This window comes from Saprolegnia parasitica (assembly GCF_000151545.1).
Source record: "Saprolegnia parasitica CBS 223.65 unplaced genomic scaffold supercont2.88, whole genome shotgun sequence".
Lineage (NCBI taxonomy): Eukaryota > Oomycota > Saprolegniomycetes > Saprolegniales > Saprolegniaceae > Saprolegnia > Saprolegnia parasitica.
In genome coordinates, this window is record NW_012156482.1 from 53292 (window position 1) to 81251 (window position 27960).

The 27960-nt window shown below is 57.4% G+C and overlaps 13 protein-coding genes across 13 annotated transcripts; 5 read left to right on the forward strand and 8 right to left on the reverse strand.

The window, feature by feature from the left end:
• Window positions 1-1123: 1123 nt before the first annotated feature.
• Window positions 1124-2430, reverse strand: SPRG_12229 (hypothetical protein). Its single transcript, XM_012351873.1, has 7 exons — window positions 2166-2430; window positions 2044-2107; window positions 1890-1990; window positions 1727-1840; window positions 1573-1672; window positions 1384-1523; window positions 1124-1322 (listed from the first exon to the last, which is right to left on the reverse strand). Exons 1-7 carry the CDS (start codon window positions 2394-2396, stop codon window positions 1194-1196), a joined length of 879 nt encoding a protein of 292 aa, XP_012207263.1. The 5' UTR covers window positions 2397-2430; the 3' UTR covers window positions 1124-1193.
• Window positions 2431-3156: 726 nt separating this feature from the next.
• Window positions 3157-4642, reverse strand: SPRG_12230 (hypothetical protein; the record flags this gene model as incomplete). Its single annotated transcript, XM_012351874.1, has 9 exons — window positions 3157-3273; window positions 3329-3436; window positions 3481-3532; window positions 3589-3687; window positions 3732-3947; window positions 3996-4181; window positions 4243-4260; window positions 4316-4380; window positions 4431-4642. Coding segments are annotated over 9 exons (1018 nt in total), but the record flags the coding sequence as incomplete, so codon positions are not given.
• A 538-nt stretch (window positions 4643-5180) lies between these two features.
• SPRG_12231 (TKL protein kinase) lies at window positions 5181-6260 on the reverse strand (the record flags this gene model as incomplete). Its single annotated transcript, XM_012351875.1, has 3 exons — window positions 5944-6260; window positions 5492-5889; window positions 5181-5440 (listed from the first exon to the last, which is right to left on the reverse strand). Exons 1-3 carry the CDS (start codon window positions 6204-6206, stop codon window positions 5181-5183), a joined length of 921 nt encoding a protein of 306 aa, XP_012207265.1. The 5' UTR covers window positions 6207-6260.
• Window positions 6261-7233: 973 nt separating this feature from the next.
• SPRG_12232 (hypothetical protein) lies at window positions 7234-7537 on the reverse strand (the record flags this gene model as incomplete). Its single annotated transcript, XM_012351876.1, has 2 exons — window positions 7234-7306; window positions 7356-7537. The coding sequence occupies 2 exons, from the start codon at window positions 7535-7537 to the stop codon at window positions 7234-7236; spliced, it is 255 nt and encodes an 84-aa protein (XP_012207266.1).
• Window positions 7538-8198: 661 nt separating this feature from the next.
• Window positions 8199-8983, forward strand: SPRG_12233 (hypothetical protein; the record flags this gene model as incomplete). The annotated part of the gene is made up of 5 exons (XM_012351877.1): window positions 8199-8482; window positions 8534-8599; window positions 8654-8719; window positions 8762-8824; window positions 8875-8983. 5 exons carry the CDS (start codon window positions 8199-8201, stop codon window positions 8981-8983), a joined length of 588 nt encoding a protein of 195 aa, XP_012207267.1.
• Window positions 8984-9104: 121 nt separating this feature from the next.
• Window positions 9105-10740, forward strand: SPRG_12234 (TKL protein kinase; the record flags this gene model as incomplete). The annotated part of the gene is made up of 4 exons (XM_012351878.1): window positions 9105-9181; window positions 9232-10002; window positions 10046-10440; window positions 10487-10740. The coding sequence occupies exons 2-4, from the start codon at window positions 9260-9262 to the stop codon at window positions 10738-10740; spliced, it is 1392 nt and encodes a 463-aa protein (XP_012207268.1). The 5' UTR covers window positions 9105-9181; window positions 9232-9259.
• Window positions 10741-11138: 398 nt separating this feature from the next.
• On the forward strand, window positions 11139-12822 carry SPRG_12235 (hypothetical protein; the record flags this gene model as incomplete). The annotated part of the gene is made up of 6 exons (XM_012351879.1): window positions 11139-11721; window positions 11769-11916; window positions 11967-12098; window positions 12145-12350; window positions 12397-12526; window positions 12577-12822. Exons 1-6 carry the CDS (start codon window positions 11144-11146, stop codon window positions 12820-12822), a joined length of 1440 nt encoding a protein of 479 aa, XP_012207269.1. The 5' UTR covers window positions 11139-11143.
• A 139-nt stretch (window positions 12823-12961) lies between these two features.
• On the reverse strand, window positions 12962-14009 carry SPRG_12236 (hypothetical protein; the record flags this gene model as incomplete). The annotated part of the gene is made up of 1 exon (XM_012351880.1): window positions 12962-14009. One exon carries the CDS (start codon window positions 14007-14009, stop codon window positions 13029-13031), a length of 981 nt encoding a protein of 326 aa, XP_012207270.1. The 3' UTR covers window positions 12962-13028.
• Window positions 14010-17872: 3863 nt separating this feature from the next.
• Window positions 17873-18897, reverse strand: SPRG_12237 (hypothetical protein; the record flags this gene model as incomplete). Its single annotated transcript, XM_012351881.1, has 2 exons — window positions 18716-18897; window positions 17873-18278 (listed from the first exon to the last, which is right to left on the reverse strand). Exons 1-2 carry the CDS (start codon window positions 18874-18876, stop codon window positions 17873-17875), a joined length of 567 nt encoding a protein of 188 aa, XP_012207271.1. The 5' UTR covers window positions 18877-18897.
• Window positions 18898-20137: 1240 nt separating this feature from the next.
• SPRG_12238 (hypothetical protein) lies at window positions 20138-21318 on the forward strand (the record flags this gene model as incomplete). Its single annotated transcript, XM_012351882.1, has 3 exons — window positions 20138-20822; window positions 20880-20944; window positions 20992-21318. The coding sequence occupies 3 exons, from the start codon at window positions 20138-20140 to the stop codon at window positions 21208-21210; spliced, it is 969 nt and encodes a 322-aa protein (XP_012207272.1). The 3' UTR covers window positions 21211-21318.
• Window positions 21319-21997: 679 nt separating this feature from the next.
• SPRG_12239 (hypothetical protein) lies at window positions 21998-23522 on the forward strand (the record flags this gene model as incomplete). The annotated part of the gene is made up of 4 exons (XM_012351883.1): window positions 21998-22299; window positions 22764-22927; window positions 23178-23239; window positions 23295-23522. The coding sequence occupies 4 exons, from the start codon at window positions 21998-22000 to the stop codon at window positions 23520-23522; spliced, it is 756 nt and encodes a 251-aa protein (XP_012207273.1).
• A 132-nt stretch (window positions 23523-23654) lies between these two features.
• SPRG_12240 (hypothetical protein) lies at window positions 23655-24734 on the reverse strand (the record flags this gene model as incomplete). Its single annotated transcript, XM_012351884.1, has 4 exons — window positions 23655-23891; window positions 23947-24008; window positions 24060-24174; window positions 24225-24734. 4 exons carry the CDS (start codon window positions 24732-24734, stop codon window positions 23655-23657), a joined length of 924 nt encoding a protein of 307 aa, XP_012207274.1.
• A 765-nt stretch (window positions 24735-25499) lies between these two features.
• Window positions 25500-26386, reverse strand: SPRG_12241 (hypothetical protein; the record flags this gene model as incomplete). Its single annotated transcript, XM_012351885.1, has 2 exons — window positions 25500-26021; window positions 26075-26386. 2 exons carry the CDS (start codon window positions 26384-26386, stop codon window positions 25500-25502), a joined length of 834 nt encoding a protein of 277 aa, XP_012207275.1.
• Between the last annotated feature and the right edge of the window lie 1574 nt (window positions 26387-27960).

Here is a 27960-nt window from a genome sequence, read left to right on the forward strand (position 1 = left end):
TTGCAGAGTGAGAATGGCGTCGGTGTGGGAGTCGGCGGCGTTGGTGTCGTCGGCTCGGGGCTTGTGGGCGTTGGCGTCGTCGGCTCGGGGCTTGTGGGCGTTGGCGTCGTCGGCTCGGGGCTTGTGGGCGTTGGCGTCGTCGGCTCGGGGCTTGTGGGCTCAGGGCTGATGGGTGAGGGGCTCGTTGGTGTCAGGGTCGTTGGCGTTGGCGTTGTCGGCACGGGAGCCTCGCCGCAAGCGTTCGCTGCTGTACCAGTCGTGACGACCGACGCCAGAAGACCGAGCAGAATGTAAGTGAGCTTCATGTTTCGAGTCGAATTGGGCAATGACCCGATATCTGACGGGCAGTTGAAAAAAGGGACTGTGCAGTACTTGTCCGCGAAACAAAGTACACAGCGAGTGGGCAATGTGTGTGGGTGCAAGAAAATATGGCTTCAAAATTTGGAATCGCTCTGAGGACCCACCTGGGATGGACCCGTGTCCTGTTCGTCTCTCATGCAGCAGTGAATGAATCCATACATCAAGACCTGTAACCGCAATCATTGTGACGCTAATAGCTTCGAATGATAGTTACTAGTACGAGAGTACGATGACCATGAATGCACGTGCATATGGATGTCCTCAGTCCAAGTGCTATCAGTGCGGACGATCAGTGCTTGCTATCAGTGCTTGCTATCAGAGCCTACTCTTGCAGGGTGCTACAATTCCTAAGGACCCATTTCGCCACCACTGGATCAGCATTGTTGTGCGATGGCTTGAAAAAAGCTCTATCAGTGCTGGTATGATTCCTGCAGGCGCCATAGGCTTGCGGCTACTCGTACGCATCAAGCGATTAATTACACTATTAGTTGACCCTTGAGCTATAATTCTACCATCGCTTGAGCTAGAATTCTACCACCGAGAGCTTGCGACCGATGGACCATTGGCCAATTCAACGCCAACGACCCCAGCTCCGACGACCCCTTCAATACATTGGGTGACGGCTACCTCATCCTTCTTGAAGCCGACAACTGGCAACTCATGGGGTCGTGTGAAAACTGTGTCCCTGGCTACAAATTCCTGGCGCGCCTTTTGGATTCGATTAAAGTGGTGCCATTCATGGTCACGAAATAGTTTCATTTCTCTTGCAGACAAGTTGTATTCTTATGTATTTAAAAACTGCACGTGACAGCGGTGTGGTCGAAAGAGGGCAGCTACAGCTTGCTCGAACCCACGTCGAGCTCGAGGAGCGAGCCGGGCGACGCGCTAAAGAGCGTACCGATCGTCTTGCCGTCAACGACATCGACGATGCTGCCGGGAGCTGCTGGCGCCAGGACAGCAGCCTACACCACAACCCGATGCGTATCTCGCCAACGAATCTTTAGAAAAGGGCACTGTCTGTACCTGGACCAGACCCGAGTTGACGGCCGTGACGCACGCGAGGACCTTGTCTTGCTGTCCGAGCGGTCCGACGCGCGAGCTCGGCGCGAACATCCACGGCTGCTTGGACGCATACTCGTGCACGAGCGCCTTGGTCGATGGATCTATACTACCGGTTGAGATTGAGATTGATTTTGCAAAAAATGAAAGCACCGTAAAGACCGACGGTGTCGGTGAGGACAATCATGCAGTCGACGCCGACTTCCTGCGCCACAAGGGATGCGAGCGAGTCATTGTCCCAAGCGATCCGCTCCTAGATGACAATTTCGTCCGCGCTAGAGCTTTGAGGTAAGCAGTGTCTACATACGTCGGCGTCGGTGAGGGGCACTTGGCGCTGGGAGACGACGTCGTTCTCGTTGACGACAGGGATGATGCCCACTTTAAGCAGCGCCAGAATGGTTTCCTTGACGTTGGCTCGAATCTACGTCGCATGAGCGACCTGCAGAGAGGGCGACGACGATGGAATGTACCTGGGGCACGCGAAAGTCCGTGTCGGACGTCAGAATCTGCGAGCACGCGAGATGGTACTGCGAGAAGAGCACTTCGTAGAGCGACTGCATCCCGCTCTGGCCTACATACAGCAGCGTCGTCAAGAAGCCATACGCGCCGGCGAGAACGTTGTACCGGCGGCGGCGCAGGCCTTGGGGTTGAGGGCGGCGGCGGTGCCGAGGCGGCCCTTGAGATGCGCCTACGCCAGACAAAGGAGGATGAGCCCAAGACGTCGATTGTAGCCATAAAGAGGCGACCTGCATAGAACCCGAGAGCATGTGCTGGCGGCGCAGCACCATCTTGCCGATGGCGACGGCGCCGCTCGAGACGAGGATGATGTGCTTGCCCTGCATGTGGAGCCGCGCGATCTGCTCGACGATCGAGCCCATCTTGCCGAGCGCGAGGAGCCCGTCGGGCGAGTTAACGACCTCGGTACCGACCTTGATCAAGATGGTCCGCGCATGCTGGAGCTGGCCACGGTCGGCCATGCTGGCGATTTGTCGAGTCTCTGGCTCCACGATGACACGGATCTTTCATGTGAAATAGTGTGTAGAACCATCTATAGTGTTATATCAGAACGGCAGCGGCGTGCACGTGTCATCGATAGCGACGCAAGATCGCGTACGTGGATGACAGTGCAATCGCAACTGTGTAGCAGCTAATGACGCAGGCGCTGGACACGACCCGTGGTGCTCCATTCGCGCGGCGATGCGAGCTATCCTACGGTATATAGTGTATACGTACAGTATTTATGTCGAAAGAACTTGAAGCTGGATTCTTGTGGCGCCGGCGCGATGCCAGAAGAAATCCTTGGGTTCGACGACGACATGTCTTCGCGTGCGATGACAAATTCGTACATCTAGTTCTTATTGCACAATACTGTCGATTCGTATTTCTATCATTACATAGTCTCCGGTGCATCTAAACTTTCGACTCTAAACGAGTCGCGTCGTCGTTCGTTTGGTCGTACTAGTAGTCCACCAGCAACCGACCCGGAAGCCGATGGCATGTGCGCATAGAAGCACGTGTGTCGTGACTGGGAGGGTCACGGGCAGCTGCGTTTGCCCTTCTTGTCCCTCCTCCAATCGGATGAGCTTGCTCGGTTGACTTTACCGACGCAACGGCTTGCAAGTCGACATTGGCGCCCGCAAGCAAGACACCACAGCCGTGTGGCTTTCCGCACGTCTTGCACAAGAGCCTTGTTGCGACCGTTCTACCAACGGAGGCGCCAAAGAAACACGTACGTACTTCCGTATTTCAAAACCTATATTGGAGCTTGCGCTCGTCTTCATATGCTCGCTTGTTAGTAGTAGACGGTGTCTTGGGTCGCATGGCGCGGCTTGCTGCGGTACGCCGGCTCCTTGCCTACGAGGTAGACACTGTCGTCTCGTCGTTCATGTACAAGGAGGACGTCTCGTACCAAGACGCCAGAGGAACGAGTCGAGCGCAATCATGTCGAGGCCGGTGGCCGCCACAATCTTCTCGCAGGCGACAACCGCAGCCGCGCGGAGCTCGGTTTCAACGCCGCCTAGTCCGCACTCTGCAACGCAGTGATTGCATCGGCAAGCGTACCGTGGGGCAGCAGCGTGCCCTTTTCAATCATGTCATCGAGCTCGGACGTGTACTAGGTCGATGCGATGTTCATCATGCTCGTGCACCGCATCGTCACGCCGTAGATACCTCGAGTATGCCCATGGCATGGAGCACACACGGCAGCACATTGTCGCTGAACGCGGTCAAGCTCGCAATGTCGTCAAAGCAAAACGAGGCATCCTCTTCCTATATCGCACGTTCTGATGCAGGATATGATCGATGAGGCGTACGTGAAAGCGGCGGTAGAGGCTCGCGACAAAGCACTGGGCCTTCTTGAGCAGAACGACGCTGCCGTCGGGGCTCACGTCGTGGAAGGCCGGGAACGTCGTCGCCAGAAGCTCGACGAGCTGCGACGCCGAGATGCCCTTTTGCACATGCGCAAGCAGAAACGCGCCAAAGTCGGCAAATCCGAGCTCGAGAAGAATACGACCCGTGTCGTTCAAGACCTGCGATCCATAGAAAGGATATGGCACATGCGAGTGATGGATGTGTACCTTGCGGATGCTCTCGGCCAACGGCTTGAGCGGACCCGGCTTGGCAATGTAGATGCCCGGCGAGAGCTGCTCGTCACGCTCGGTCGGCAGCGAAAAGTACGAGGCCACGCTCTCGAGCGAGAGGCCACGGAGGAACTTGGCATCGAGGCGCGGCTCCGAGATGAAGAGCCCAATCGCGCCAAACGTCTACGCATATCCTTGCGCGTTAGCCCATGCTGCAATCGCCACCTATCGAGACGGTTGCTACCATCGTCTCGTGGGCGCCCTAGAAGCATCGAGCATGGTCAGCCATTGAGCAAGCACGATGATGGCGCACGTACGCGGTCCGTAATGGCGTGCAAAGGTTGGCGATAGCCGCTGCCAAAGTTAAGGACGTTGACGAGGCCTACCCATGCCGCCATGAGATGGCGCTAGTGCGTAGAGAGGCTGGCGTACCCATAAAGTTGAGCTCATCTGCGACGGACTTGAAGGAAAGCGGGTAGCGCACGGCGCCCGAGAGCTCGGCGAACTGCGCCATGTCGATCGTCGAGGCGAACGTTGCGATCTTCTCGTCGAGGACCTTGACGTGCGTGGCGGCGGCCATGGCGGCGGCGCAGGACGTCCGCACCTCGGCGGGCGTACACACGGCAGTCGTCGGCGAGCCCATGATCTCGGAAATGTGGACCGTGGAGGGTAAATTCGGCATGTCCGGATACGAGTGCCGAAACTACCTGGTATTTACGGCATATGCCGTAAACGTGGTCATAGGTGGCAAATGCCACATTGAACGGTTGGGTCGATTTCTCACGCAGTAGGGCTCGAACGTCGACGAGATGTAGCGTTTCGTACTGCCCAGAGTGTACTCTATCGCTGTGCCAAGTTTCAGCGATTTTTTTTCGATCGTGTTTCGGTCGACCTCGCGGCCTGGGAACGCGAGCGACGCTCGTTGAGCGCATCGAGACGCCTGGGATTGGTTGAAAGTAGTTGAATATTCATCCAATCAAACCATTTTAAAAGCATATTTTAATGCATAGTGCAACCAAGTAGATAATAGCCGAATGTAGCGTGGGAAATAAAATATCCTGTCGTGGCGGCTTCTCGACTACCGGTACAAATAATATTGTACAACGGAATGAACACGGGATGTACAATCTTCTGCACTACAAGAGCGAGACAAAGCACAAAAGCATGTTGGCCTCGCGCAGTTTATATGGAAGCAGGTAGCGTTGCAGCATTCAGCGCCGCGAGCACATCCGCTGCCGTCGGTCGCTCCATCGGGTCGAACGCCAAGCAGCGCTGGGCGAGCGCGGCGATATCCTCTGGGCACGTCGGCGACAGTGTCGGTCGGAGTCGGCCTTGCACGACTTGTGCCAAGATGGCCGTGTCCATCAACGGATTCCCGGTCTCGGGCTGGATCATATCCATGTACGGAATGGCATGCGTGTCGACTTCCGAGAGCAAGATACCTAGTTTGGACAAACATTGTCGACCTTGCACAGACGAAAGCAGCGTCGTACCAAACGAGTAGACGTCGGCAGCGACCGAGTACCGGTTCTCTTGGAGCACTTCGGGTGCCATCCACCGGTACGTACCGACGCCGATCGTCATGGTGGCCAAGCTGTCGACGCGCGAGACGCCAAAATCCGTGAGCTTCGTGCCCTTCTCGTCGTCCAGAAGCACATTGCGCGCCTTGACGTCGCGGTGGATGATGCTGCGCTCGTGCAGGTACAAGAGCCCTCGCGCCACGCTGAGAAGTGTCGTCCGCTTCGCAGGCCACGCATATGTCACCGTGTCATGGCTGCGCAAGTACGTAAACAAGTCGCCGCCATCCATGTACTCGAGCACGATTTCGAGATTCGCGAGCCGGCCGGCCCACACGGCACCCACGAGACCCACAATGTACGGCGAGTCGAGCCTATCGCGTGATGACGTGATGACGTGCTAGCGTTGTCCAAAAAAAGAATTGTACGTGGCCAGAAGCTCAATCTCGGCGATGACGCGGTCGATCTCGTGCTTGCGACTGGTCATAAGGGTCTTGATGGCGACGGGTGTTGCGTTGTACATGCCATGGTAGACGTGGGCGTGGGCGCCGGCGCCGACGAGCCGCCCGCGCACAAGACTCGAAGCGTCCAAGCGCAGACGGTTGAGAAGCGCAAGCGTCCGGTAGCCCTCGGTCTCGGCCATCGTGGCCTTTGTCGTTGGCGCACGGTTGGACTGGAGAGGCCGAGCCATATCGGCGGCGAGGCTCGACTCTGTCACCGTCGGTGGCGTCGGCGGACGACGACGGTACATCCACACAACGGCAACGATACTGGCAACACACAGAACGATGCCACCGACGACAAGTGCGACAACCACCGACGTCGAAAGGCCTAGCCAGAAAGATCGCTCGCCATGGGATGCGCAAGTGTCGTCCCGTACCTTTGGTAGCCGACGCAGGTGGGGTCGCTGGGTAGTGGACGCAGGCCGAGTACGAACCCCGAGACGTCCAGAGCGGAGTCACAACGCCACCGCTGGCTTGGCACGCGCCCGAGTCGACGGCAACGACTGCTTTCTCGAGCGTCAAGAGGCGGCCATTGCTCGCGAGGCTGTCGAGGGCGGCAAGCGTAGCTTCGTCGACGTTGAACGTGTGCAGCTGGATGTTCTTGAGCGATCTACAACGCGATCGTGAGCTATGAGCGCCGTTGAGATTGCCTTGGGTCGCACAGGAAAAGCAAATTCGACGAGAGCGTGACGTTCGACCACGAGCGTAGCTGCGCGTTGCCTTCCACAGACCTGTGGCAAGGTCAGCGCATCTCAAAACATGGCGGCGTACAAGCGAGCGACGGCCGACCACGACTGGTCGTGAAGACGCTGCAGCTGCGTGTTGCGCAGCTCCCTAGCATCGCACCAACTTTAGTCACGCTTGCAATTCCACCCGTCACTACACTTCGTTGAGGTTTGGCAGCAAATGGGACGGCAGCACCGTCAATGGCGAGTCGGCGACCGTCCTACGCCATGAAATATATAACTATCGAGGTATCAAGCCAGCATACAAGGTCGTGATGGTGGATGGCAGATTGCGTGGCAGCTGCACCACATTGGTCGACGTCAACTGCCTAGTACATGTAGCCCCATCAGTCGTCGACGCCACAGCGAGAGCGCACAGTGTCTGCAGCATGCGCGGCCAGGCCCACTCGTTCTCAGCCGCCGTAAAGTTGACGCGGGTAAACTGCCTAGTGCAGCACCGCTTGATATCCGTTTGGGCGTTAAAGACACATTACAAGCTTGTGAGCATCCGAGTCGGGTACACTGCGCACTTCATTCCTCGCAGCGTCGAGTCGGTGACCGTCCTACCCATCGTATTTGCGTGCTGGCAGCGTGGACACGGCGGCGACGTACAGGCCATCGATGCCGGCGGTCGAGATGTTGCCAATGGCGTCGATGCCGGTCACCGTACTGCCTTTCGACTCGGTGGCCTTGCCGGACGTGTAGTCGATCACGCACAAGCTGTACGGTGTGGGGCAGCGCTCGTGGTCGAAGCTCAAGACGGCAGCGCCGGCCACGGCGCACGTGACGGCCATTTTGTCGATCGAGTTGTGTCGCCACCTGGTGTGTGTCTTTGCATACAGATACAAATCCCAAGTCGTAATATATCGAAGTTCGAAGCGTAGACGGGCCCGGGTGCGAACTCTGGTTCAGGATCGGTCAAGAGAGTGGGCATGCACCAAGTTGAATTTGCTTTGCAAGTGGCGGCTTAGATCCAGCAAGGCGTTGTCCACGCAGCTTTCTCGCATGACAACCCTACTACACTCACAGGACAGTACTCTACGGTGGCGCCGTATGAATAGCAAAGGCGATGCAGCCCGCTAGTGGAACCGTGGATCGCAACGCGTGCAGAGCTTCCTTGCAGAGGACCACAATAATCCCCACGCACGCTTAATTGCATTACTAGATTCCATAACCTGAGAAAGAACGAATCATCAACGCCGAGCGCGTGCACAGGAGTGTGCTGGAACAATCCGATGCCGTGTCGACCACGCCAGCATCAAGTAGTTGCATGACGTTCCTGTCGTCACCAGAGAGAGGCCAGCGAGCCCACTCTTGTTGTGCACAAATAGGCGCTCCACTCAGTGCTGTGCAAAGCATCGAAAAGGCAAGGCGCGTAACAATCCGAAGTTCGAAGTCCACCCAGCGTCCACCACCGTCGCAAGTGCACCCAGCCGATGCGCAGCAGTCGGTATCATGCTCTCGCCACCATCGCTGCGTCGGCGCTCGCGGCCGCCGTCGCGCAGAGCCCGTGTCCGTACAGCGAGGCAGATCTTTGCCTTTGGGTCGCCGTACTGCGGGAGCGCGTCGTCCTACTGCCTCCTCGACAGCCATTGCGCTGTCACCGACGCCTCGCTCTCGTCCGACTGCCCGAGCCCGTGGGAGTCGTCGGGCGCCAACACGCGCGTCCCGTGCGCCGACCGCGTCACCGCCATCGGCGACATCAGCGCCTCTGCCCGCGCCACCAACGACCTGCGCTTGTTTGAAACCAATAAGCATTGGCGGCGGTGCATCTCATCTCGAGCTAATAGGGTCGTGCGCCATAGCGAGCTCGTGTCGACAGCCAAGATGGTGCTGCCCCAAGAGCTCACCGAGCTGTGCGTCAACATACGCTCTCTCCATCTCTCGAGACGATGGCTCATGCTGCGTAGGACGCTGCAGTATGCGTCGTTTCCGCAAGAAGCAGCCTTTGCGTGGCCCGTCGCGCTGAAAAAGCTGTACGTAGAGTTTCGACGACGAGATGGACTCGAGGTGTGTAGATGGATTGAAAAGTCGGGCTGGACGCAGTGGCCGGCCAACTTGCCGGCGTCCATTACGCACCTGTATGCACGTAGATTTGTGGCGTTGGATAGCTTACGACCGTATCTAATAGGCGCGTGCTCGATCTCAACTTTACGGCGTTGCCTCCGCAGCTCGACAACCTCCAGCACGTGTACGAGATGCCACGATGCATCGCGGTATACCAACGCTTGTCATTCTAGGAGTGTCTTTTCCCCGGCGCTGACGCAGCTCGTCGATTTGGATTGGACCAAACTCGCCCACTTGTGCGAATCTTGATCGCATTGTCAGCACGATCTGACGCGCTGTCGTAGGCGCCTCGGGGTCCCAAAGGGGTTGAAACACACGTGTGCGCTCACAACGTTTGTGAACGTCACGCTCTCGGCGACGCTGCGCCGCATGTAAGCGATCCGCGAGGAGCCTTCTTCACTGAAGCAAACGACGGACGTAGCGATCTCGCGGGCTGCCACTTGACCAAAATGCACTTGAGCCGAGACTCGTACGCGGCGATTGCCAACTTTACACTCACACGCAACAACACGGCCCCGCGCGATGCCAACAACTTTAAAGCGACCGTCGACGACACGACGATCATGTCGGACCCGTCGGCGTGCGCGGCGGCCGGTGGCACCCTCACGCCGCTATGGCCGCACTTCCAAGAGGTGACGCGCCAAGTCTACACGGTGTGCGTCACGCCCACGACCGTCGCGCCGCCGGCAGTCGCTGTGGCCACTTTGTCCACCAAAGCCAGCGGCTCTGGTACACTGTTTTGCAGTCAAGTGCCGTGGAACCCATGGTATACTGTAGACGTTGGACTGGCCGTCGGTGCTTCCGTCGGTGGCGTCGCGCTGATTGGGTTTGTTGCTTTTGCGCTCATGAAGCGCCGTCGGTCCTTGTCGCCGACGCCGACGCCCAAGACACCGGACGACAACAACGGCCAGGAGAGCGCGATGCTCGACTCGACGTTTGCGTTCCATACCAACACGGACGCGCCCATGTCGACCGCCATGCAAGAGATTCACTCGTGGAGTCTCGACGAGCTTGCGCCCATCAAGCTCGACGACTCGTCGCTCGAGCTCAAGAGTATCCTCGGGTCTGGCGCGTCGGCCGACGTCTGGTTTGGCTACTACCGCGGCGACGCGGTCGCGATCAAGCGCTTCGTGCACCGCGACTCGGCCGACGACATGCAAGCGTTCGTCGACGAGATCCAGCTCTTGCAACGGTAGTGTGGCGAGTGCGACCCGGCATTCAAATCGGCGTTGTAGGCTCGAGTCGCCGTACATTGTGCGCATGATTGGTGCGTCGTGGACGCGTCCGACGGACCTCAAATGCATTCTCGAGTACATGGACCAAGGCGACTTGCGCGAGTTCCTCCTCTACCATACGCCCATCGAGTTCAACTGGGTGGCCAAGACGCGCAGCTTGTGGGCGCTCGCCATGGGCATGACCTACTTGCACGCGAACGCGATCATCCACCGCGACCTCAAGTCGCGCAATGTGCTTCTGGATTCGAAGAAGGGCACGAAACTCACCGACTTTGGCGTTGCCCGCGTCGACGTGCAAGCGACGATGACCGCCGGCGTCGGGACGTTCCGCTGGATGGCGCCCGAGGTGCTCATGTACGGCCGCTACTCGGTCGCCGCCGACATTTACTCGTTCGGTACGCCCATCCATGGATATCGATGGATACTGAGAGCTCATGGCAGGAATGCTGCTCTCTGAGTATGACACGCACGCAATCCCGTACGACGACAAGATCAACCCGACGACGGGCATGCCGCTCGTGGACACGGCCATCATGGCGCGCGTCCTCGAAGGCTCGATCCAACCGACGTTCTCGGCGAGCTGCCCCGACTGGATCTACAACATGGCCATGGCCTGCCTCAAATTTGACCCGGACGAGCGCCCGACCGCGTCCGAGCTCGTCGACGTCTACATTGCGCCGCATCTCACGCACTAGCAAGGGCCCAGCACCTGCTTATGGACCCTGGGTTCTACTGGTATACGCAATCGAGCTTGAGCATGGGTCGAGTTGACATGGATCGTTCGTTGGATTGTAATATCGAATAAAATAGATACACAAATCAAGTCTTTTTAAAGTTCACATTGGCTAAACGCACACCGCCCGTAGGGCGTCCAGCGCACAGTGGACGTAGAATGCATCGCGCACGACAGAGCCGTCAAACCCAAAAATATCATGGCTGTACATTCGAGGTGTGCGTGTGCTGGCCGGCGAGGCCATGCAAGAAGATTTGCGCAGCGGCAACCCCACGACGGACTGTAATTTGCGTGTTTTTAGATCGCTGACGCCAACCTTGCGCCGGCGGGCCAATCACTGGCCGCGGATTCCATATTCTAGGAGCATGGGCCGGACGTGGGGCAAGTGGTCCGAGCACGACGCCGGCGATGGCTGGAAGTACTACCACGACGCCGAGGCCAACGAGAGCATGTGGGAGATGCCCATCGAGGTCCGCGAAGAGCTCGGCGAGATGGACGACATGATGAAGACCGCGCTGGCCTTCTCGGGCGAGTGGGGCGTCTTTGACGCGGGCTTTGGTACGCTCTACTACTTCCACCTGCCGAGCCGGACGTCCGTGTGGGAGCGCCCGGACGAATGGGGCAGCGCGCCCGAGATGTCGTACGCGCAGCTCGCCATCTTGCGCGAGAACGAAGCGGCGGCCGAACGCGCCGCCGCGGACGCGGTTCGTCGCAAGGAGCGCTTTGCACCGCCCAAAGCGCCCGCCAAGGATCCGCCGCCGGCGCCTGTCGTGGCCACTGCGCCGCCGCCCCAAGACGAGACGGACGAAGAGAAGAAGCTGCACATGGAGCGCATCGAGGCCTTCCGCGCCATGCTCCGCGAGAAGGGCATCCTCCCGCACTTCAAGTGGGACGGCGCGCTGCCCCGCATCGCCATCGACGACCGGTTCCGCGCGATCGCCGAGTACGTGGCCATCTCGAGATCGATGATACTTATATTGTCTGGGCTAGCATGGACGAGCGCCGGGCCATTTTCGAGCACTTTCTAAAGCACCGCAAAGCCGAGATCGCGACCGAGATGAAGCGCAACGTCAAGAAGGCGCGCAAGGCGTGGGCCTCCTTTGTCGAAGCGACGCTGCTCGCGATGCCCTTGTCGCAGGTACGCGATCTCCGTGATGCGACTGTGCTACATGCAAGACCGTGCTGCAGATGTCCAAGAAGAAGGCAAGTTTTGAGCAATTCCTCGCGACGCTGCAAGACAACGAGTCGTTCGAGGCGATGACAACCACGGTGCTGAACGTGCTTCCGCTGGCCGTGCAAGAGTCGGTCTACCAAAAGCAGGTAGGAGGCTGCGCGCCCTGAATCTTCTCTTGATCGGAGGCGGTAGTTGGACGCATGGTATCCCAAAGCGATGCACCGCCGGCTCGAGTACAAGCGGCTGCTCGACCTCTGGAGCGACCACAAGAAGGCGGTGGCCGACGCCGAAGAGTACACGGATCCGGCGATCACGAAGCTCCGAACCCAAGTCGAGGTTACATTGCTCTCGGCGATCGACGAAGAAGAGATTTTTGCGACTTGCCAAGAAAACTTTCGGTACCTCCGATATCACCATTAGTTAATGACGCATTGATATGGGTAGAAAGGAAGAAGACGAACGGGCAGCGCGCGAAGCGGCCTTCAAGCAAGACGCCGCCGACCGCCTCGAACGCCAGGCCGCTGCGCGCGAGGAGGCAGCGCGAGAAGCCGCCGCCCGCCGGTCGCCGTCACCCGTGCAGCCCAGGGGTCGTTCCGAACCGCGTCGGTCGCCATCGCCCCGTAGCCGCCGGTCGCCATCGCCCCGCAACCGCCGGTCGCCATCGCCACGCGGTCGTCGCTCTTCGGTGTCGCGGGATCGCCGGTCCGTGTCGCCCGGGGATCGTCGCTCGTCGTCACGCGACCGTCGGCGCAGCAGTCGACGGCGCAGCCGGTCGCGGTCGGCGGACCGTCGTCGCCGGCGTCGGTCGTACTCGCGTTCATCGTCCCGGGACCGAAAGAAGCATGCGCGCCGTTGACCTCAACCCTTTGATGGCAGATGGTAAACAAAGATCACGCTTGCCTTCGTATGGTCGTGGCAGCTGGTGCCCCACCTGTTTCCTCGTGTACTGGCTTGGGATCGGTCGGGATTGGCGTCCGAGCAACGAAGCGCGCACCACGGGGACACCACGGGACAGGGACGACGACTATATTATTACGAGGACGGGGAGGGGGTGGAGGGCAGCTAGATGGCGGTCATCATGACGCTGCAATCGACGGCGGCGCGGCCGAGATCGTCGTCGGTGGCAAAAGGCTCGTATCGTACGGCGAGCACGGCGAGCTCGTGGCGGCCGTCGACGACGACGACGACGAGAGCGGGAGCGCCGACCCGTTCTCGACTGCTTCAACCGCCTTGATCGCGCAGTCGAGGAAGAGACGGTTGGTTTGGCGGCCAAAGGACGCAGTCCGGCGCCTCGCGTCGCGCTCGAGGCTCAGCGTGAGCTCGGGCGCCGCATAGTCGCGCAGCGAGACATAGGACGACGCCGAGCTCGACCGGGACTTGGTGCGCTTCTTGTCGTTGGTCGAGTCGGACATGCTCGAGAGCGTCCGGTGCAAGCTGCCGCCCGGCGCCTCCTTGATAAAGTTGCGGAGCGCCTCGGCGACCGGTCGGCTGCCGTCTTCGAGCGCAGCTTCGAGGATGCGGTTGAACATGGCAATGCGGCTGCGAATGAGCGTGTCTTTGGACGTCATGATGGCGAGGAGGCCGCCGATGGGCATGGGCGGGAGGTACACGACGTCCATCGTCGCGTGGTGGCTGCTGTCTTCGGTAGAGTCTTTCAGAAACGTACTGTTGTTGGCCGTGTTGGTGCTATCGGGTTCGTCCTCGTCGATCGACTTGATCGCGGCCTTGAACGCGACAAAGCCAAACGGCGCGGTGGGCATGTACCGCGACAAGGTCGCGTGGAACGACTTGAAGTCGTTGTAGCGCCGGCGAATCGTGTAGTTGTCGAGCGGGCTCTCCATGCACGAGACGTGCACCGAGTAGTAGATGGTGCCATGGCTCGAGACGGCCTCGTCGAGGACGCGGATCGAGTCGTACTCGACGCCGGCGGTCGATGTGATGTTGGGCGCGACGAGGCTGCCGTGGCTGTTGCGCCGGACGACCGAGTTGCTGCGCGACGACGACGACGGGTACACCGGTCGCATCGTCGGCGACGACGGGCGCGGGGGCGACGACATGGGAAATGGAAGACTGCCACATGCCATCGATCAGCCTGCGCCGGCGTCACGCGATTGGCCAAAAACCGCTCGATGCAAAGAAGCCTTTTTAATACCATCAAGCACCTTTTGCATACAAACACCAAGATCATTAAATGCTGCGGAGCGGTGGATGGGTTAGAAAAAGGTGCATGTCTTTACCAGAGATGTCTCCATATGCATGCACTTGTCGAGACTGTCTCCATATCGCAGGAAGCAGGTGGATGAGCCCATTTGGGTTTGGTCGATGGTGCTGTACGAAATGGATTGTTCGTCATGGCGCCACGTCACGAGAGGTAGACGTAGTAGCCGACGAGTTCTTAGCTAGTACTAGTAGATGACAGCCCTTTTATAATGGCGTGCATTGGAAGGCACCGCGGGTGCAAGCGGCCCTGGCCGCCTTCTACAGTGTATGGTGCAAGCTTGCCATGACGGACCGATCCACGCGCGAAATGGAGATTATACACCGTGCGCCTCGATGCAGAACCGTACGGTTGCCACTGGTGTGCACGGCTTGATTGGACGCGCCATCAATATCGGGCGATAACTCGATTATACACTCTGCAGGCTCGCTGGAATAAGCGTTCTTTGAGTCGACAGCGAGTCGAGCGCGCTGTTGGTTGGTCTCGTGGTAATTGACATGTCGGACTGTCGAGCAATCTTGTGGCCAGCAGCGTTGCAACTTGTATCTTCAACGGTCATTCAAGGTGCCAGGTGCACGGGAAGGAGGCGATGAGCAACAATAACGACGACACGTATATGTATTGTACATGTAGAAGAGGAAGCTACTCGGTCGACTTGCTTCAAGACAGCGCGACGACTGGCGCCATCATCGCGGCCCCCGACCCTATCAGAAGTGGACAGCCACGAAAGAGACTCTTTCGAGAACAGAAATGAGCTGTGCCACCAGCTGGCGCGCCAAAGCAGCCCTTTCTTTGCGGCTTGCAGCGCGACTCACGTCGGAAAAAAGTATCTTTTTTTCCATGCCTCTCCCGTGCACGTGGCTGTGAGCATTCCTCCATCCACTCCGAGTACCCTACGCAACGGCGCCCCTTGCTTCTCCAGGGTATGTCGCTGCGAAGTGCGCCTGGCAGTGGCGAGGCAGTACCTTGCGCGGTATAGAGGCGGCGACCAAAAGGTGTGTTTTTATTTGCCAAATTTACACGATACAAGACGGCTTCTCATCGCGTGCGAGCGCGGCTCTGCACGCGTGGGTGATGCTAGGTCCTACTACATATTGTCCATTGCATGGGTAACGCATGTGTCAATTACAGCTCAACTCGGTGCGTGTGGTGATAAAACGTCTCAGCGCGAATTTTATTCCTTGGAGTGCTGTTGAGCGCATGAGGGTGACCTTGTCGCAGCCATCCATTGCGCCAAGTAGCTGCGCGGTGATAGTCTGTTTTTGCGCCATGGGCTTTCTATGACGTCGTCGCGTGGTCGAAGAAACGCTGCGAACGCTTCCATGGCACGGGGAAAACGACTGCATCTCGTGAGGTTCGCCGACCATAGCCAATGAATTTACCACGCAAGATACTGAGCGAAGGCGCGTCGTGTGCATGCAACAGTCCGTCGCGGCCTTGTGCGCTCGTCGTCCTCTCGTCGTTGCCAGCCGACTCGTCAACATCGCGCGCCTTGTCGAGAGGGAAACACGCCACGTGTCCATGGCACTCACAAAGGAGGGCCTCCTGTGCGAACCGACGTCTGCTTTCGTCGTTGAGCGCCAACCGTTATTCTCAGCTCGAACAAGAGCTGCATTTCTGCTTTGCTTGCGGATCTGGGTCGAAGGCTATAAGAATGCGTTGACACGACTTCTCGATAGCTTCCCATGCACAGGCTGTCGACGTGGGGTCGTACTACTGATGCTTGTTGAGTTGTGCTCGCCTCGACAAGGGGAATCCCACAGATCTGACTGCGCATCGCCCCGACGCCATGCCGTCCATAGAGGCACACGTGCATGCTTGCACTCAAAAGGGGAATTTGTGCATTTCGTTGTTGTCGTTGGCGGCGCAGCGGAACGTTGTCTCTGAAGCGACGCGTCGAACGGGAGCCATTAGAACCGGATCTTGGCATCGGATCTTGAAGGCTGGTACGTTGAAGTTGCAGTTCCGCACCGTGTGGTTGTCATTGATCTAAATCCGCGTGGCAGAGCCGAGACCGCTCTCAACTGCTCTCAACTGCTCTCGATCTCGAGAGGAAACAAACAAGTCCCATCTCGACAAGTGTTTTACTCGTACAGGAACACTGGTGTGCGGCAAGATGACAGAGTGGTGGTTCATCGACTTGGACTACAAACTAGCTACGTATACTATAGCTAAAGCATTATTAATAATCGTCCTTGGCCATAGCAAGGCCATCAACTTTACGGCCTTGGCGACAGTGACGAAATGTATGTGGTGAAATCACAGAAATACGGCTATTTTTGGCGAATCAAATCAAGGAAACATGACGCTGCGCACGCCGTGGAGCTCCTCTTTGAGCTCGTCAATGTACTCGTGTAGAATCTTGCCCCCAAACTCGAACCGCTCGACGAGCTTGATTTTTGCAGCGACAATGCCACGCCACTCGGCGGCAAGGCGCGGGTCCTCGGCGGGCGGCACCCACACAAACACGTCGTCGCGATTGTACCCACCGACGGCGGCGACGCCCGGCCGCAGAGCGCTGCGTTGCACCGAGGTCGCCGTTACCCTCGGTTGCACGGGACGCTCGCCCGCGTCGTTTGTGATATGGTTGTCTTCGTCGTCGCCATCGTCGTTCTTGAGCGGCGCCTTGTCGACGGCGTGGTGTTGGGTAGCTAGTCCCATCAGTACTTATCGCGTCTGTAGGTGCCAATCAATGGCTGTACCTCGTGGTATCTCCCACTTTGCAAGCAAATAGTCTTCGACCATGTGTATATTCGACGCCGAAAGCACCGAGGAGTAGAAAAGGACTTCAGCGATGCGGCCTACATGCGATGAATGGCTGGCGTTCGTTTTGCAAACGTGGTGGTACCATGAAACGCGCTATCATCGCAGATGCGCTTAGCGCTTCCGAGCATCGTCGAGTCGAGCGGCGAAATGTGCACGGGGAGGTCCTGCGTCTCGGAGCCAAACGGCAGTCCTACCCAAATGCTTGATATTTACTACGCTCGAGATGCAAGTCGCACCGTTGACTTTGATGCGCATCGTCGTGTCCAACGCGTAGACGAGGAGAGAGAACGTGCCTGGCGCAATCCCTTGGTTGTCCTTAGCACCGTAATAAAGTGTCATATTGTGCATCAAGCGCATGGAAATAGGCGGTACCTCGGCTTCGACGCCTTCGCCGGCGCCAAAAAAGCTCGCTCGCTGCCGCTGGAGCCGGAACTGACCGTACGGCGTGTGCCCAAAGAAAGTTTGGTGCGACTAGACATCCTTTGATACCTTGATACAAACGCCTTGCGAGGTACTGTACTGAGTGTCGCAGGAGACAAGACGATAAAGAGCGTCGACTTGTCGCGAAGCAGCGATTTCGATGGTGACAGAACCAGTGGGCACGTAAAATAGAGCGCTGGGAGGTCACCAATCGCGTCAGGAACGAGAATAGGAAGCATCTACGACCAAGCTCGGTCGATGCTAATAGCAACTATGGACGGACCGAGGCCGGTGTTGTCGACATTGGAATAAAGGCGAGGGCGTCTCCGCCAGGCGCTTGGTTGCGCCATCTGCACGACCATAGAAATAGAGTTATTGGAGTCGAATGGGAGAAGAATGCACGCACGCGTAAACACGACACTGCGAGGCGTCGGCTGCGCACGCGGTGGTGTCGGGCACGTGGACTCCGTCGTCGGCCTTGACCCACAGCACAAGATCACTCTGGTACTCTACGTGCTACGTTGCCACTTTGTACGTCTCGCAAGGGATACCGAGTGTAGGGCGGCGGAGGGAAGGCTGTGGTGGTGGGGTCGATGTGCTGCTGCCGACCGAGGCCGCCACCGAAGTAGCCAACGCCGTCGGTGCCGGCGGTGGCGTTGTTGCCGATAGTGTCTCGGTCGGTGTGTGTGCTTCCGTTGGACGAAGCGTCGGCGCAGCGGTTGCGGGCTCCGTTGGCTCTGGCGCTTCTGTGGTCGGATGGATCGTCGTTGTTGGCGCGTCTGTGGTCTCTTGGGGCGTCGATGCGGGGTCGTCACTCGGCGTGGGGTCATCGTTGGTCAAGGGCTTGGAGGTCAGATCGATGGCCATCGGCGCCTCGTCATCAACCGTTGACGCCGTTTCTGGGTCCGCCGGCTTGTCTCCGCTCTGCTCCGCCGTGAGAGCATCGATGCGCTGGACCACGAGAAGCTGTATACTCTCGCCCTCGGACCGGGTCCACTTTCCTTGGGGCTACATGCAATGTCAAGTCGGAACGGCAGCAAATGGCTACCGTGGGCGCCGTGTCATCTTGGATGCGCTGCAGGAGCTGCTGGAGATCATCGACAGAGGCTGTCGACGACAGCGCATAGGCGTCGAGTACTGCGTCGAGCGTCCACACCGCCAGTGTTTTGGCTGCCAACGGCGGCCGCAACACTGGCATCGGCAGCGCCGTTGGCCCGTCGTCCTCTTCGAGCATTTCTCTTGGCGGTATATCGTAGCAGTGTTGGTAGACAAGAACACCGACGAGCCAGAGCAGCATGAACACCCCGACCAGCCTATGCATGGAAAGACCTCTGTACGCCGACAATGGATGAGGTGTACTTGGAGCGGTGGGCCGGACTCCAAAGACCACGCGGCGGCTTGCGGCGCAAGGCCGACAGCGGCGTCGACTCGTCGACGAGGTCGTGGGCGTTGCTGCTGCCTTTGCGACGCACGGGCCGCCCGTCATCAAGGTCGGGCACGACGTAGCCGGTGGCTGGCATTGAGAATCGGTTACACGAGGATGAAACCACGATCGCGTGCTGGCAGATGGGTTCTCGGCACGGTCCTGTATGTTTTCGTATTCAACTAATGGTATTCCAAGTACGTTCGAGGCCGACGAACATCGTGGTCTGTTGTCGGTGAGGGGAGGGCAAAGGCTGGAACTACGAGTCTCATGAACTAGTGCATGTAGCATGCATGTCCCGCCGATGCATAGACAAGACAAGACAACAACCTAGGCGAGCCAGGGTACTCTCAAGCATGCGCCTCGATCGTCTGCCAAGAGCGCTCCAACGCCCCAAGCCCGTACAGAAAGCGCGATGTGCTCAAAAGTCAGAAGTAGGCTATTGATTAGTGGTGCTTTGTGGTGGATCACAGATCGAGCCATAGCTTTGGGTGGCTCTGCCTGAACCTGGTGTGTTCATACTTGTAGGTATATCAAGTGTAGTACTTACAGCAAGGGGCCGGTGTGCTGCACGGGCTTTTCGGTGTTGGATGCATTGCAGGCTTGGGTGCGACCCACCTGTCGTCCATGGCGAATTGATTACCGAACTCGTTGTGAGATGAGCAGTCATTGCGCGCAAAGGCTGCTCTTGCGCCAGGCTATTGGACGGGACATTCGTTTGCGCACTGGTCGCTCGGCGCTGCATGGTGGCCGCGATCAGATGCACACGAAAGGCGAGGAGGCTGGCGTATGCAATGTTGTCGCCTGTACCAACGCCTCGACGCCCTTGCACTGTCTCCGCCGACAGCTGCGCTCGACGCCAGCTATGGCTCTTCGATTGCTCTGGCATGGTGCTTTGCGTAGTAGTTTGCCTCTGGACACGGTGGATGGAGCATCGCTATTGGCGCACGCACGGCGACGGAGTCGATCCCATTATGAGTCCATGGCATGGCATCTGTTTTTGCCTAAGGTTTTACAACTCAGAAAGGCCATCGTGTCTACCGTACACCGACCACAGTACGTACAGTGTACTACATCGTCCGTGCATCGTCGTTCTCGATGTCGTCGGCGGGCGCACTGCCGCTGTCGGTATTCGGTCGCTACCGTTCTTGCGCGGTCGTCGTCGGCGGCGGACATGATCGGGCAGGCGATAACGCTGGTCATCTCGTCGGCGAGGTTGAAGTCCGTGCCAGCTGGTCCGCCCCCTCCTGCTCGGGCATACAAACATTCAAATACGCAATGCTGGCCATGGGATTACTGCCGTTGCTAGAAACACGGCCTGGGAACGAGGTACACTCGACAAGAGCGCAATTCTTCGCATGATGTCGTCGATGAGCCGCAGTAGTCGCAGCAGCAGCAGCAGCCTCCCAGCGCCGCTCCCGATCCTCGTGCCGACGCCGCGGACGTCCGAGCCGCTCGAGCCCATCGGGTCGAACGACACGTGGCTCTTCTCGCCGCCGGCGCTGCGCCGCCCGAGTGGCCGCACGTCCAGCATCGCGGCCTTCTTTCAAATGGCGACCTTGCCGCCGCTCCACAAGGCGTACCCGACGCCCGACGTCAAGGACTCGAGTGAGAACCGACGGCGGCAGTACCGCCTCCCGTTCGTGCTCTTTGCGTGCTTTGCAGTGTTTGCGATCGTCGCCGGCGTCCTCGTCTTTGGCTCTGGGACGTCGGACAAAGCGTCGGACAAGTCGGCGGCGGCCGCGCCCGAAACGCCGGCGCCAACACCGACACCGACGCCGGCACCGACCGCGGTCCTCGAGTCGATCGAGCTCACCGAAGACCTCCATAGCAACGGCGTCGGCAACGGCCAAGACGTGCCGTGGAAGCGAGCGCGCTACTACTTTGTCAACAACTGCAGCATGCCGCTGCATATTTACCAGAAACCGGTCGACGTCAAGCGCTGGGGCTTCTGCGACCTCGACGTGGGCCGGTATGGATGTGCGTCCAACGAGACGGGCACGAGCTACCACACGCCCAACGCGGGCTTTGACCAAGCCACACGTACGGATGAGACTGGATTTTGGATATGGCTCTTATGGATTATTCCATGCGAAATAGTGTTTGAGGTCACGGTCATGGAGACAGGCCGCGTCGCGTACGACATTAGCATCATTCCTCCAGGGGTACATCTCTCTATTGTACGCACTTGGATCTTATTTCCGTCGTGTAGTGCGACCACAACGTCGGCCTGGACAACTGCAAAAAGCACAGCGGCAAAGTCGGCTTCAATCTGCCCATGCGCGTCGTGCCACTCAACGCCAAGTGCGATGTGATCACGTGCTTGGCCGACGGCTGCGAGGAAGCGTACTTGTACCCTGCGGACAACACGAAGGTGCACACGTGTGTCGACGCCAGCGCAACGTTCCAGGTCACGTTTTGTGCAGCATGAAAAACAATACATAGGCAGTAGAAGGTTAGGTGTAGAACGATTTAGTGGCCCAAGATAGTTGGATATTTTGCATCATTTCCATACAATGAGTCGAAACAAACACTGTTGGCGCTTGAATTGACGATTGTTGCTTGCGCAGTCATGCGTGCTCCACGATTAGGGGTCGAGCATCGATCTCAAAAACGCAAAACAACCTCGAATTCACCCCTCAAAGATTGAGTTTGAAATGTGACAAGGTCTGAGCCACACACGAAGTGGACTTTATCCTGATGCATGCCATCCTCGGCGATCGAATCACCGAATGCAGCAGCTTTGTCGCGGCCGTTTTCGTAGAGAGATTGGTTACTGTGCACCCCAGTCGCACCGGATCCATAAGGAGCATCCATACTGCGGCACCATCATGAAACCGAGGTATACAAGCACGCCACAAATCAGTCATGTGTGGCCATGGCCGTCCACGCTGTCTCAACGCCCCTTGATTCAAGCCTGCATCTCATCGTGTGGTCTCACGCGAGGAATTCCTGTGGTGGCACCAGTTTAATTTGTATGTCGTTATCGTTTCTGCGCAGAAGCGGGATGCGTGGAGGTTCCTCGACATGATCGTCGGTTGCGGTGAAAGGGACATAGAACCCCATTCATAGTGTAGGTCGCTCGTCGAACCCAGCGACGGCCCGTGTTGCAATGGACGCATCTCTTTCAGTGACGTGTATCAACCACCAAATCAAGAAGGCGGGTCGATCTCTGCGCGACGCTGACTATTTCCAGACACGCGTCTCGCCATTTTTCCATGAGCCGACTCGTGGTGCTCACGCCCGAGTCGTCGCCGGCGCGCCTTTCGACCGACTCAATTGCGCTCTTAGCGTCGCCGCCGCGCCGATCTTGTGGCCGATGGCGACTCCTGCATCTCTCTTCACAAGGCACAGCGGCGTCGAGAAGCATTGACTCCAGCCGACACGACGAGCTCGACAAGGTCGACGACGGTGTTCACGCGCTCCGACGGAAGCGCAAACTGGTGCTGAGCTTAATCGCGCTGGCGCTGGTTATTGTCGCAATTTCTCTCGCTGTGATTTTCACGCAGGCCAACGGACGGTACACCTCGAACGGCGACGCAGAAAACAACTTTGGCACAAATACACTTGCGCCGGCGGCTGTCGAGTCGTCCACATCGACCATCCCACCGCAGACAAGCGGACCGGTTCTGGTCACGGCGCCGCCGAGAAGTGAAACGAATGCCCCCTCTTCTCCAGCTAGCGTCATGGAGCCGGTGCCAGAAGCCTCCGCGACAACGACAGAGGCACCTCGGACCGTGTTGACGGGAACGATTGCAGCAACGACCTCTACACCAATTGTACCAACGACGGTGGCACCTACGACAGTCGCGTCAACAACAGAACAAACACCAGCGCCAACACCAGCGCCAATCTCCATGCCGGTAGATGCCGGAACTCCTTCTCCATCGTCAATAACTCACGCAGCTCCAACGCTCACACCGAACCCAACGCCAGTCCCCTCGATCGCCCCCAGTGCAGTCCCGACGTCTTCACTAACACCAGAGCCGACTGTTCCCCCGACTCCAGCTCCAACACCACCTCCGAGCCCACCGACGACGCCAGCACCGACTCCATCGCCTACCACAACACCGACTACGGCACCGACGCCGCCTTCGACCCAAGCAACAATGCCAACGCCAACGCCAACGCCAACTGTGTCGCCTACTGTAGCCCCATCGTCGGCCCCAGGATCCATCCATTTCGTCAACAACTGCGGCACCATTATCAGCCTCTACTACACCATTGTCACATCGAGCGGCAAAAGCGACTACGTTCAAACCGTGGGTGTCGGTGGCACGTTTGATGTCGTTGGCTCCTCGTTTCAGTCGTCGACGTTTCGAGTCGGGCCGAGCTCACAGGCCACTTGTGCGCCTCAGTGGATCTCTCAGTCTTGGCACTGACGCTGTGATTCTATAGTGTTCGAAGTCTCGCGCAATGGCGGCAAGACGTGGTACGACATCAGCGTCATTCCACCGGGGGTACGGACAATAGCCCGATTGACCGAGTTACTAGAATGTTTCTTGTGGCGAGTAGTGCGGCGATGGTACGAGCTGGGACGCATGCAGTCGAGGCGGCACCGTCGCGGGCTACAATGTACCGCTGAGTGTGCGCCCGGCGCGGGTTGTGTCGGAAGCCGGCTACAACTGCGTGGACGTCCAGTGTGCCTCGGAGCAGTGCCCCGACGCGTATCTCTTTCCGTCCGACAATGTCAAGACCAAGAGTTGCAGCATCGACGAGGTGCTCGTAGCGACGTGGTGCTAATGTCAAAGTCTGCCACTCGGCGTTTCTGTCCCGACCATGTCATCATTTAGTGCAGTTCTAGGAGCCACTTATGTTGCCATTCCAGTTAAAATCAGATTCGTACAACGCGATGAACACCAATGGGATGAGCATTCACGACGATGCACAAAAAGTGACGACGAGCGCTTCGTCTTGGTGACAACTCTTGGTGTGGTAATCGTCCTGTGGGAAAAGGTAGGCGTCCGCGCACCGCTCGGTTACGCAAAGCAGTGGAGGGCAGTTGTACCCGTCGTCCGGGGCGAGGCGCTGCGGCGCGACACCGATCGCAACGTTATAGCCTTTGACACTACCACCCTTGCTGCACGCTTCCCAGCTCATGCCATTGCCACACTACAGTACGTACATCATGTGAGACGGGTGGAGCTGCAAGATTGCAGTGAGGTACCCCGGGTGGTATCGCGCTAATGTCATACCACACCTTGCCACCGCCGCGACTCGACTCGAACACTAGACAAAAATGATTCGATGAGATCACGATGGATGGCAGCTGTGACGGACGTGTTGCCTCTGGACTCCAGCCGACACGGAAGGTCGACGACTGATATTGGTGGCCGTAGACGTCCCACGTCACGCTTCTCGAGAGCCACTGGGACGTTTCGACGCACGCGACGTGCTCAAAGCAGAGTGAGTAGACAATCTCAATGCCTTTTCGCATCGATTGACGAAGCGCAAGCTTGCCTTGTTGGACGACGCGACTGGCGCCTCGGTCGGTGCGGGCGTTGGTGCCGGTGTCGGTGCCGGAAGTGGCAAAGGCGTGGCGACTGATGTCGGCTCTGACGTGATCGTAACCGATTCTGTTGGTGACGGCAAGAGTGTTGTGTTGGTAGGCGCAAGCGTTGGTGTGGTTGGCTCGGGCGTCCTTGCCGAGGTCGGTACGGGCGTCGGCGCATCGGTAACGATCGGCGCTAGCACCGAGGTTTCGTTCGTCGCAGTTGTCGACGGCCATGGCGTAAAACTTGCTTTCTGGTTTGCTTCGACAGGACTCGACGACGACAGCACGATTGCGATCGCAGCTCCGACGACGACAACGACGCCGAACAGAAGCACGAGCACCCGCTTGCGTCGCGTCTGTTTGAGCCGGTTCTCCAACTGGTTCGAGTCCTTCGGATCAACGACCATAACTGGCGACGCAAACTCCTCCGAGACGCGCCAGAGCACGATTTCCGAGGTCATCGTTTCACGCATGTATTGATGTCGCGGCACTTGTAAAATGGCAAAGTGAGGCCACACTTACAAACAAGCGAAGGCAGCCCAAGATACTTTCGTCGACATCGGCTGGGTTCCACGAAGTGGTACAGCGGTCGCGTCGACAGAGCCGTCGTCGTGTGCAGCGGTGGGTCGTTGCCACGACAACGGAGTAGAACTTTTGGTCTGGTCACACGGCCGTAATTTCCACGAGCACATCACCACGCTCGTTCGTACTCGTGAATACCGTGGTTGATGTAATGAGTATGTATGGGATATAGTCAATTGACATTCGCCGTTGTGCGAAAGACATGGTCCTGATGGGGTCGTGACAAAGGACAGGCTCACCGATCACTTTGGGATGAGATTGCAATTCCGACCTTGATACCTTGATATTTTATTAGCATTGTACGCTGACTGCAGCGTCGTGTTCCACGACACTGTAGTTAGTGGTTCCCAGTTGCTGTTGAAGTGGGTCATCTATTAAAATTGATTAAACTACGCTACATGAATTGTCGGTTATTCGATGTTGTTGAAGTGAGTCTATTCAAATTCTAGTATAATTTACACTAAGCTGTTTTGGGAAGTGGGCTTTCGACTCTGAGCGTGCTGTGTCTCACGGCAGCAGCGAGGCTTAGCTGTCGCGCAGGCGAGGTGTATGGATGGCGGAAGCCGGAAGGAGGTGGTCGCGAAGCCAGGGAGATGCGGGAATTCGACGAAACGACGTTGACGGAAGGAGAGACGACTATTTTATTACACGCCAAATAGCTTGTGGCCACAGGCGATATCTAGCTGCGTGATATTCACGACTGCGTGGAAGCAAATGGGGTGTTTCTCGAGAGCATGTCGGAAGCGTGACTGAAGCACGCGAAACTGCTTGAGCCGTCGATTGACCGTTTCGTGGCGCGCCATGATCTTTTTTTGGCGGCGGTTGGTTTGAAGGCCGCCGTCGTCGGGATACCGAAAGTAGACGGGGTCCCGGTACCCCTTGTCCGCCAATGCCTTCTCACCCCTGTCCAGCATGTGGACGAAGGCGTGCCGCGCCAAGGTCAAATCAGGCCATTCGCCGCACGGAACCCCGCCAAAGGCCCACACAATGTCGCCCGTGGCGATGCACAGTCCGACCTCGTAGCGAACCCCAGGCCCGTGAAACTTGTGGGAATACCACTTTTTGTCGAAAGGCGTGGGCTCATAGATCCGACAATCAGTACCATCGAGAGACACAAGAACGGTGTCGGCCGGACGAGCGCCGATTCGTCGGGCCTCCCAATCGATCTAGGCATGTTTCGAGTAGTCGAACAAACCCGCACAAGCATGTATAGACTTACGATCTCGAGTTTGGCGACCGTCTCAATCCATGGCCAGAGCCATTTCCGGAGGGTCTTTTCGTCGGCGCCAATTAAGGCGTGTGTTTCGGCCTCTGTCCGATACCCCTTGAGGAAAAGGAGCATCCAGAGCAGGTGGACCGGGCTCGTGTCGGTGGGGCGGACTTGGGCCGTTGCATCCCAGAGCTTCAGACACACGTCGGGACCGACACCAAAGAGTCCTCGGAACCGACGCATACCGATGTTCGTACTCTGGCTCAGGCCGTGCTTGGCAATCGCGAGGCCAAGGGTCCAGAAGGTGTCGATAGACGCCATACTTTGGAAATGGCGGGGAAATTCTCCCGGATAAATGGGAAAATCCGGAAAAACCCGGAAAAATCCGGATTTTAATATTTTTATTACCTTTTCTTTTAAAATACGCATTTATCCGGTTTTGTCGATTTCGCAGGAGACGTTTGTCGACGACGTTTGTCGACGACGTCGATCGACTTCGGGACAACTTTGAGTGGTGGTAGCGCCGTCAATATTGACCGCAAGAAGATTCCAATGCCATCGACCAATAGAGACGTACACGTTCTTTCATTGTAGTACTGCCGAATGGCGATCAGGAAACGCGTCTGGAAACAGCAGACGTCGACAGGTGGCCGTTTTCGCGAAAACTTGCATCGATCGACGTCTGGTTCTCTTGATCTAAGTATGCTATCGACAAGGTTAGACCACGGTTCGAAACGTTAGACTTTTCTCTACGCGACGGCATCAATGAAATGGGTATTGCTGCAATGCACGGCGAGATATCGCAGAGCAAAGTCTGAGATATGTCGTCAATTGAAGAATGTTTACATGAAAACGACATTTGATCGACATTTGATCGACATCGGATCGACATTTGATCGACATATCGACAACGTCTTCCGGATAATATTTTTTAAATTACGAAAAATATAGAATTTATTGGCTCTGCGTGCGTCAAATACAGTAACCTTACTAGTAGCCGCACATTCCAGCGAAGGGGGCACTTCAAATTTGCCATGCCGCAGTGGAGACGGTCGCCCGCCTGCGAGGCTCAAGAAGCGCTTGACAACCTCATCGCGCAAGGCAAGATCACCGCCTCCACGAAGCCCGAGGCTGCCTTCAAAATGGCCCCGGAGTTCAAGAAGTACAAGTCATAGTGCAGGACGTTCATCATTTGAAAGAGACACATCATTTTGGTATTCAGCAGCAAATGCTGGGGTGCAGCTTGTTCAAGAACGCGGCGCGAGTGGCGCCCGAAGCGGCCGCCACGACGCATGAGGCCTCTGGAGGAAAGATTTGGTCGATTCGGGCGATCCAGTAGGTTTGGAGCACGCAAGCGCGTCGACCTTTGTTGATCACGCCTGTTTGCGTACGACCTCTCGAGACCTTTAGGAAGCACCCCAGAGTATAAAAGAGACCTCCGAAAAAAACTTCAATCTGGGCTCGGTCTCGCCTCGGCGGCCATGGTCACGTGCATGGCCATAATGTTGCAAATTCGAAAATATTCAAAATATTTTTTAATGAACAACTACACGACTATTATGACAAACGGCGTGTCAAAGTGCTAATTTGCGGCTTCCCTGGTCGCTTGGTGATTTAAATAATTTAATTGGAATAATATTACATTCTAATAGCTTGCACTTTGCGCAGGGTTCGAGTGCTGCAACTTTTCAAATTTGTCGTGATGATGCTCCATCAATCATGCCAGATGTATACGCCAATGTGTGGCGTCCTATTGTACGATGTAGATACCTTTTGACGAAGTACATACCTTTTGGAAACGACCGCATCTATGGCATTCTAGAGACATATGAAGGGCTTGGTGCCCATGCGAATGACACACAAATATAGGGAAGCCACTTTCTAGCCATATCTCG

Bases quoted from the DNA above. Each gene is read 5' to 3' on its own strand.
- SPRG_12229 (XM_012351873.1), bottom strand. From the start codon at position 2,396: ATGGCCGACCGTGGCCAGCTCCAGCATGCGCGGACCATCTTGATCAAG. The intron at 1,991-2,043 runs GTACAACGTTCT...TGCTGTATGTAG, and splicing joins CAAGGCCTGCGCCGCCGCCG to GCCAGAGCGGGATGCAGTCG. The intron at 1,524-1,572 runs GTGCTTTCATTT...CCGGTAGTATAG, and splicing joins CGACACCGTCGGTCTTTACG to ATCCATCGACCAAGGCGCTC.